The sequence below is a fragment of the Canis lupus genome, chromosome 20, assembly GCF_003254725.2.
Source record: "Canis lupus dingo isolate Sandy chromosome 20, ASM325472v2, whole genome shotgun sequence".
NCBI lineage: Eukaryota > Metazoa > Chordata > Mammalia > Carnivora > Canidae > Canis > Canis lupus.
This window is the reverse complement of record NC_064262.1, coordinates 47,925,185-47,935,478: the sequence shown is the minus strand read 5'-3', so window position 1 is coordinate 47,935,478 and position 10,294 is coordinate 47,925,185. Positions and strand designations below refer to the sequence as shown.

Genomic DNA, 10,294 nt, shown 5'->3' with positions numbered 1-10,294 from the left:
CTGGACAGTCATAGGTAATATTTTTATTTTTTTATCTTTTTGAAAAGTATATTTTATTTTTTCTTTAAAATTATTTTAAACTTGAAGTATAATTAACAACAGTATTTTATTCGTTTCAGGGGTACAATATACTAATTCAACAATTCTATACATTTATCAGTACTCATTATGATAAGTATACTCTTTGTAATTTTTTTATTTAAATTCCAATTAGTTAACAGACAGTGTAGTATTAGTTTCAGGTGTACAGTTTTGCGATTCAGCACTTTCATACATTACCTGGTGCTCATCACAGCAAGTGCCCTCCTTTTTAAAAGATTTTTATTTATTTATTTGAGAAAAAGAGAGCACAAGCAGGGGGAGGGGAAGAGGTAGAGGGAAAAGTAGACTCCCCACTGAGCAGGGAACCCAATGTGAGGCTCTATTCTAGGACTCTGGGATCATGACCTGAGCCAAAGGGAGGTGCTTAACTGACTAAACCACCCAGGCACCCTCTGAAAGTGCCCTCCTTAATCCTAATCTCCCTTTTCACCCATCTCCTTGTCCCCTGCTCTCTGGTAACCATCAGTTTGTTATTTATGGTTAAGAGTCTGTTTCTTGGTTTGCCTCTATTTTCTTTTGCTCATTTGTTTTGTTTCTTAAATTCTACATATGAGTGAAATCCTATGGTATTTGTCTTATTCTGATTGATTGATTTTACATAGTATAATACTCTGTAGATCCATCCATATCATTGCAAATGGCAAGATTTCATTCTTTTTTATTTTTATTTTTTATTTTTTATTTTATTTTATTTTTTTCATTCTTTTTAATGGCTGGGTCATATACCATTGGATTGAATATTATATGTTCCACTTTTTCATATACATATGAAAAAAGAAGACTATAGAAAAGACCAGAGGAAAAAATAGAAGAGGCATGTTCCACCTCCACAACCTGATCAAATATCTTAACATTTGGCTCAGATTTTGGATCCCTACAATCATGGGTGGTTCTTCAACTCCAGGATTGTTGTCACTTTTAGACCTGCCATCCCAGAGAATCTCATCAGAGCCTTTTTTATGTCTTTGTTCCTCAGACTATAGATGAAGGGGTTCAGCATGGGTGTGACAACTGTGTACATCACAGAGGCCACTGCAGTTGAGTGAGAGCTCTGGGGAGCAGCAGAGCTAAGGTACACTCCTAAACTTGTACAAAAAAATAAGGAGACAACTGAGAGGTGAGATGCACAGGTGGAAAATGCTTTGGATTTGCCCAAGGCTGATGATATTCTACGTATGGAGGAAGCAATCTTAGAGTAAGAGTAAAGGATCCCAAAGAAGGTACCAGTAGCCATAAACATAGCTGCAAAATACATCACCATGTTACTGAGAAAGGTATCAGAACAGGCAAGTTGGATCACTTGATTGAGTTCACAGAAAAAGTGAGGGATTGCCATCTCTGTACAGAAGGACAGCCGCAACACCATGGAGGTTTGTAACAAGGAATACAAGACACTCACAATCCAGGACAGCAGAACCAACAGTGCACACAGCTGGGTTTTCATAATGACCATGTAGTGCAGTGGTTGACAGATGGCCACATACCGGTCATAGGCCATCACAGTCAGGAGAAAGGCATCCAATACAACAAAGAGTATGAAAAAGTACATCTGTGTGATGCAGCCTGCATAGGTAATGACTTTGCTGTGAGTCTGGATGTTCTGAAGCATCTTGGGGACAGTGGTGGAGGTGAAACAGATGTCTACAAAGGACAGGTTGGCAAGGAAGAAGTACATAGGAGTGTGGAGATGAGAGTCAGAGCTGATGGCCAGGATGATGAGCAGGTTTCCAAACACAGTGATGAGGTACATGGAGAGGAAAAGCCCAAATAGGAGGGGCTGTATTTCTGGTTCCTCTGATAATCCCAGAAGAAGAAATGCTGAAATTTGTGTATCATTTCCTTTTTCCATGTATTGGAGGTAACTACCAGGGGAGGAAAATAACATGACTAATTTTCACACAAATAGTCATTGCTTACATTGTGGAAATGCTACAAGGTATATTTTCCAGTCAAGAAACAATACCAGTATTTTGTGAATGGATGTAGGCCCCTTGAGGGGATCCCCAGTTCCTTTCTGATTATCGGTTTCCACCCCAGCATCAACATTCCCCCAAAAGTCAGATATTTTACAGTTTCAATAAGAAATTATTTCATGAATTTGAGGAATATATAGAGTGTCAACCATATTTCCAGCATTTCCTAGTCATAAAGTAGAAGGTGCTAAAAAGCAGAAGTCCCTACAATTCAATGATGGTGATAGGATAGAAGCAGATATTAAGATTAAATAATGGTGAGATAGGGACAAGTGCTATAAAGAACATAGAAGTATGTTAAAGGAGAGAGTGGATGGGGTGTTATGTTGGGTGTTCAGGCAAGATTGGTTAAGAAGTTGACTTTTGAAGAGAGACCTTGAGGAGGAGAGAAGGTAGAGGCCTGGAGGTCTTCCTGGTAGAGGGAACGACACCTTGAGGATCTGTTTTTTCAGAATCAAGGCTCAGAAGGAAACCAGTGTATTTAGGGGAATGGACAAGGGGGAGAGTGGTGAGAGGTGGTGGCAGTGAATTTTATAGAACCATTGGCCTCATAGGTGGCTTAAAGTTCAAGACATGGGGACTTCCTTGTCCATGCTATGTAACTCTTGCACTTTTTGAATCTGTCAGTTAACACATCTGTCAATGTAATAGCATCCTGTCAATTGAACATCCCTCCTTAGTACCATCTGTTTATTGAGTTTGGACTGTGTATTATAAGGTCACCTTATTGGTGTTCAATTTGTCAACATATAGAATAACACCCAGTGCTCATCCCGTCAAGTGCCCACCTCAGTGCCTGTCCAATAAAAAATAAATTTGCAAGTAAAAAATAAATAAATAAAAATAAAAGAAAAAAAAAGATCACCTTAGAATAGAGGAGCCTGAGTATCCTGGCTCTGAGATCTGCTCTCACTCATCAAGGTGCACACATGCATGCACAGATACACAGAGACACAGACTGTCACGTACACACAACATAGCACACCATGTCTTCCTGGGATGTGTTACTTCTGTGTACTTCTCACCACCTCATCCCCTCCCCAACACACTGTTTAGGATATGAATGTATACACATTATATTACCCTTTCCATAAGGAATGTAGAAATAGTACCCAGAAATTCCTATTTATAGCTTCCCAGGGACAAATCATCTTGGGGCTCCATTTTGGAATGGCTACTTTCTGACCTGTATGTAAGGAAACATAACAATTGTGTTCAATAAACAGAGAGAGAGAGAAGAGAGACAGACAGGGAAGGGAGAAATGAGACAGACATAAAGAGTAAAATGATCTAATAAGCTCAGTTGTCCTGAGAGACTGTGAGCAAGAAAAGCTTCTTTGGTGCTGGTGTCATCCAATCTTGGCTTTATCCCATACATAGCCACCAAAAATAATAAAAGAGCAAAAAGAATTGTCCAAAATACAAAAGTAATGACATCATTATGGTATGAAACACCTTACAGGTGGAATATCACAAGAGAAGAATGAATAAGGAGAATAAGCCAACACTTCACAAAATTTGGTGTTTTTATTACTAGATAGCAGAGGACTTGTTTTTCCTTGTCTATTCCATATTTTTTGACCAGCTGGGTTTTTTTGGTCCAATAGAGGATGAGGTGAACCTCTTTATTATTTTTCCTATGTGACATATTTTTTGTGTTTATTTATCATTCTTAGCCTTTGAGTTTTAGTCACCTTCTTGACAAGTCCCAGGAGCACAACTACTCATAGTTCTGTTCCTCAATCAACATGCAAGGACTTCCCCAGACTCTGTAAATCCTAAACATCCATGGCAATTTATCCCCTTACTCTGAATATTCTTTATGTGACTTATCCAAAGACATTATCTTGTACTCACATTTATCTCATTGCACTCTCATCTGTTACTGTGGCATAAGGACCAAAAGAGCAGGGACTTCACCTGCACTGTTCATCTTCTTCTTTATGGGTGTGGATGTATATGCACTTATATAGAAACAAATTCAAGGAAATGAGACATTATGAAATACAGAGAATGACAGAAGAGAGAAAACCAGGCTAAAAAGAGCAGCTTTAGTACAACTGTGTCCAACAGCATTGAAGGAAGTTTTGAGAACTAACTGAAACAGGATCTACAGGTGCCATAATTCCACATAATCAACATGGATGAATAATAAAATTCCCCAAGACCTTGAAATAGAAGGGAATAAAATAAAAAGTACTTAGGAATTTCTGGAACATAGAAGATTCTTTTAGTATTTGTGGAATGAATCAGGAATTAGGTCTCATTATACATGGACACTTAATACACGACAAAGCTGCATTTGGATTTAGTTGGTAAAGATTGGATTGTTGATGGAAGTTGGCACAAAAAGCCTTCTACCTGGAAGGAAGTGCAGTGGCTCCTTATCTCACACATCTCACAAAAAATTAAAAGGAGTAAACCTTTTAGTAATATTCATTCCATTTTATATATACTTCTAGAGTTTTACATATAAAAACTACAGTAAGGGAAATCATTATAATTGAGGCAAAACCCTCAGAATTAAGAAGATAGATATATTTAAATAAAATTTAAAACTATATTATGACCAAAAATATCTAACTGGAAGTCAATAGAGAAGCTATGATTTATAATTATTTGAAATGCTGATAATTATAGATAAATAGGCATATACTATGTAGACATATAATAATAGGCAAATAAACATGGCAATCAAATATAGGAATCTTTGTTCAAACTCACTAATAGTTAAAAAGCCTAACAAGAAATCTCTATCATACCCATCATCCCAAGAAAACAGTCAATGTGATTGGGGTGGGAATTTATAAACAGGTAGCAAAGGGATACATTCTAATTTTGCTGTCAGAATTGTGAAGTGTTGGGCAGCCCCGGTGGCCCAGCGGCTTAGCACAACCTTTGGCCTGGGGTGTGATCCTGGAGTCCTGGGATCAAGTCCCACATCAGGCTCCCTGCAGGAAGCCTGCTTCTCCCTCTGCCTGTGTCTCTGCCTTTCTCCCTGTCATGAATAAATAAAATCTTAAAAAAAAGAATTGTGAAGTGTTACAACATCTTGAGCAGGCTCTGAAGACAGTTACAAATATTAATAATAGAGATGCTCTTTGGGGTGGCTGGCTGGCTCATTTGATAGAGCATAGGACTCTTGAGCTTGGGGTTGTAGATTCAAATCCATGTTGGGTGTAGAGATTAATTTAGACAAAATATTTTAAAAATACAGATATGCTTTTATCAGTGTTAATCAGTCTCTGCTCTATGGACATTCTGGACCAGATCTTTCTCTGTGGTAGGATGTATCCTGTGCATTGTAGGATGCTTAGAACGTCCCTGGCATCCACACACCCTTCCCCAGGGGGACTGCCCAAAATGTCTATGAATATTGCTCAATGTTCTGTGGAGGACAAAATCACCTTTGATTGTGAAATACAGTTTTAACTATTAAAATTTTTGTAGAATTGATATAATTTAGTGAGAAAAAATATCAAAGACTATAAGTGTAAATGTCATGTAGGCATTGAAATAGAGAGTCAGCATTACACTGATTGACTAAAGGAATAATGTACTCCTGAGTCAGAAAGATGGGGGAGAAAAGCTAGAGAAAAAGATTGTGCCAGAACATAAAGAGTACTTACAATATGCATAGGTGTCTTTTCATACTGTGCAATTGAAAGTGTGTGAATGTGTATTTGTGCATAATACAGAATAGTTTTAAAAGAAATGACTTTTGAAATAAGAATAGTGAAACTGTACTTAGGTTAAGCAAAGTGGCTGAAAACCACTGTCTGAAATGAAATTAAAGGAAGGTGCCAAACTAACTTCTGAACAAAAAGATTTAAAAGAGTAATAATTTAATGAAATAAACGTGGGTCCAAACCTAAATTAAACTGCCAAGGATGCAGGAATAAAATAATATGAAAAAGTCTTTTAATGTGGAGACAGGTTCTCTACGTCTTAGTTTCATCTTACATAAAGAGATATGGGACAAGTATGCTTCTGGAAGGTAAAGGTGATTCGTGGTCAAATGTATAGAAGAATGCCTTCCACATGATGGCATTTCTATTCTAAAAATCAATCTAGAAATAATAAAAGGCCACGAAGAACAATAAGGAATACAGAGACATGAACACTAGTTGGAAGTATGTATAAGGGGTGATTTGTGAACAATAAGGTAGGAAGAAGAACATTCACTTTCATTTTTTTTGTAAAGCAGCTATTCACAAGTGAAGAGTATTAAGGTGACAGTCAATTCTAGAAAAGCAGCAGAGGGAATATATTATGACTAATTCACAGACTTTATCACATAAAATTTATACACGCTCACATATTCTGCACAAATATGTGTACACATACATAAGAAAGCAAAATGGGAGGTAGCTAAATTGGTGAAATAAACAGTAATTCTTTGCTTGTAAGAATGTGATAAAAAAACAGGAATAAAACCACTCTAGCCCCACTCTGTAAACACCAAGGACTCCCACAGACAATTTTCAACAGAGAAAGTAAGTGACTACCTAAGCCAGAACATATTCAGGCTCATAGGTAATGAGGTAACTGTAAAGAAAGTTCATAGCATACTCCTTTTCACATAATACATTTTAAAAATTTCATTTGAATTCTCAAGAGAGAGGAGGTATTATGATATGTATGTTTTACATACTGCTCTTACAAGGATGTATCTGTGGAAGTTCTTCCATCTGTTTTTTTCTCATCAGAACGGAAATGTAGTCTAGTATGACCCATCTTAAAAATGAAAAGACATATCTTCACTTCATTGTATATCCCTCCACAGCTAATACTTGACTTTTCTACTCTTGTTAAATGCAAAGATCCTTGGTCTCATGTTCTACTTTTATGTTTCCTATCCCCTGTCTAATTGGGTTTACATTAATATTTTTTAATAATAAATTTATTTTTTATTGGTGTTCAATTTGCCAACATACAGAATAACACCCAGTGCTCATCCCATCAAGTGCCCCCCTCAGTGCCCATCACCCATTCACCCCCACCCCCATCCTCCTCCCCTTCCACCACCCCTAGTTCGTTTCCCAGAGTTAGGAGTCTTCATGTTCTGTCTCCCTTTCTGATATTTCCTACCCATTTCTTCTCCCTTATATAATTTAGTTGTTAATGTTGAACTTTGCATTTCTGTATTCAATATTCAATTCTATTTTTAACACCACAAATACATAAATCTATCAATCAATAAATCAATCAATTTCTCAATCAAGCCAGTAAACAGACACAGCAAACTCTCAGCTCTGGGCTGGGCTGGACTGGCCCTCAGGTGACCTCAGGTAAATTCTCTTTCCTTCTCTTTACCTTCTCTTGCAGTCCCTACTGAGCAGTAAAACTCATCTAGGTGGGATCTCAAAGAAGAAGGTCTCTACATGGAAATCAAAATACCTGTGTGGTTGGTAGATGATGGAGGATGAAGCTGTGTCCCCAGACAAGAGAGCAACAATGGGTCAAATGTCAGTGTCCCATCCAGACTTAGGACTGCACAAGAAACGACCAGGTCTTATCCATCCCGAGGTTGCCTGAGCTGTGGGACTGCAGCGGAGGAGGTATTTACACCTGCTTCGATCTGCTCATTAGTCACATTTCCCTCCTATTCCTCTTGCCTTTAGGCACATGATTTCCCTATGGGGCACTAGTGTGGACAGAAAGGAAACTTTTCCTGTTGAATTTCTGTTCCTAGGAGACCAGGTGATAAGACAGATGAAATCAGTGTTTCTTACTCTTTTTCTATGACTTCTGTCTTTCAGTGAACTAAATCCCTAGCACCTTATCCCACTCCTGAGTGAACATTTTCTCCTGTTTAAGACTGAGGAGTCAATCTTGACTAGAATGCTTGGGTCCTTCAAAGCTTTGACTTGTGGTGGAGACCCAATCCCTGATATCTCTAGCAAGTTACATTTCCCCTTTCAAATGATAAGTTTGTTTCTTTAATATAAAACCTGGGATCCTCACTCCTTGGATTCATGACAATTTTGCTAAAACAATTAGGAATTTCATATTTCTATCACAAGTTCAGAGCTATGGCTTAAAATGTCATTATAAAATGTTTGTTAATTTTAAGATCTATATTGAGGTATTTTATGCACTTCAATCCAAATTTTGCACTTTATAGGTGTTGCCTGATTTAATTTTTATAAAAGCCCATTCTGTGAGGAAGCATTGGTGTGAACTCTGTTCCCCACGGATGTCTCCATGGCTTGAAGAATTTAGTGATCTTCTCAAAGTTATCATTGCAGAAAGGGATTGGTATGGATTGTATTCTGTTAGCTGCTCCCAGTTTTCAAACTCTGTGCCAGTGGTCCCAACCAGAGGTGGTTCTTTTCCCCTGGGCATATCTGGCAATGTCTGAGGGATGCTAGAATCTGGCAATTCTGAAGGATGCTGCTTAATGTTTCCAATAAGCAGGACAGCTCTCAACACACACAATGACCCTGCCTCAAAGGTAAAATTGAGAACATGAGGAAAGGTAGTCTAAACCAGTACTCCCTTAACCTCAAAGTGCATAGGAATCACCTATGAGTCTAGTTTATTTTTATTTTTTAAAAGAGTTTATTTTAATGAGAGATGCAGAGAGAGAGGCAGAGACACAGGCAGAGGGAGAAACAGGCTCCCCATGGGAAGCTTGATGTGGGACTTGATCCCAGGACCTTGGGATCACAACTTTAGACAAAGGCAGACACTCAACCACTGAGCCACCTAGGTGCCCTGGATACTAGTTTAAATACAGATTTTCCTTTAGCAGGTGCTGGTGAGTCCAGGAGTTCAGTGTTTCTAACCAGCTCCTGAGTGATGTTGTTGCTGCCGGTGGTAGTCTATGGACAACTCTTTCAGTAGCAAGGCTGTGGTCCTGTGATAGAGTAAGGTGCAGGTGGGTGTAGGTCTTCTTCACATACACATGAATCATGTTTGCATAGAATTTTGAATGACTAGTGTATTCAGTCACTCTAGGGGCTGCAAGAAATTCTGTGTTTGTTTCTTTTACATAAGGACCCTTGAGTGACATCCAATAAAATACCGTTGAAAAAGACTTTTTTTTTTAACTATATAGAAAGACATCTTGTGGGAGCCAGGAAGAGGGACAGAGAGGGAGAGAGACAGTCTTAATCAGGCTCCAAACCCAGTGTAATGCTTGATGCAGAGCTAAATCTCAGGATACTTAGATCATGACCTGAGCCTAAATCAAGAGTCATATGCTTAACTGACTGGGCTGCCTGGCACCTTGGAGAAGATTTTTAATAGTCAGAATAAGAACCTCCTGAAGTTGTCCACATTCTAATCCTTAGAATCCTTGAATATGTTATTCTTTATAGGAAAAGGAGAATTAAAGTAGCAAATGGAATAGGGCTGCTAATAAGCTAACCTTAAAGTAAGAGTGGCCAAAATCATGCAGATGGAACTAACCTAATCATCATGGTCCTCTGAATGTGGGAGAAGAAAGCAGAATAGTTGGATCAGAGAGAGATTTGATGATGCCACATTGTTGGCTTTGAAGACAGAGAAAGGGCAATGAGTCAAGGAATGCTGCTTGTCACTAGAAAATGCAATAGGAAAGAAATAAGAGTTTCTTTTGGAGCACCCAGAAGGAATCAGGCCCAGTAGACATCTTGATTTTAGTCCACTGAAACTTATTTCAGCTTCTGACCTCCAAAACAGTAAGAATATATAAATTTGCTTCTTTGAAGCCTCTAGTGTGGTAATTTGTTACAGCAGAAATAAGAATGTAATATAGACATTTATCCAATAAAATTGTTTTGGAGGAAAGCAAATTTTAGTCTCTCAATTAATTCATTTCTTTTCTCTTGGGTAAGGGCTATTTGTATTGAAGACCAACCTTAACTGGAAGAAAAAAACTCAATTTGGAGTTTTTGCTCCATTGCTTAAATGGAATGGAAAAAAAATGAATTCTCCATTGCTAAAATATAAATGGGATTTTATTTATGTATTTGTGTATTTATTTATTTATTCATTTATTTACTTACTTACTTATTTTATAAGTAATCTCTATACTCAATGTGGTGCTTGAAATTACTACCCCAAGATTAAGAGTTGCATGCTCCACTGACTGAGCTAGCCAGGGACCCTATGACTTTAGATTTAAATATAAATTCTGACTTTGAGTCCTTTCAGCATTAAGATAAAAAATGTGATTCATTATTAAAATTAAGTTCATGGGGTGACTGAGTGGTGATGTGGGTGAAGTGTTG

The 10,294-nt window shown here is 37.9% G+C and overlaps 1 protein-coding gene across 1 annotated transcript; it reads right to left on the bottom strand.

Moving 5' to 3' along the window:
* Positions 1 to 982: 982 nt before the first annotated feature.
* On the bottom strand, positions 983 to 1,951 carry LOC112666874 (olfactory receptor-like protein OLF4). Its single transcript, XM_025458355.1, has one exon. The coding sequence runs from the start codon at positions 1,949 to 1,951 to the stop codon at positions 983 to 985; it is 969 nt and encodes a 322-aa protein (XP_025314140.1).
* Positions 1,952 to 10,294: the final 8,343 nt, after the last annotated feature.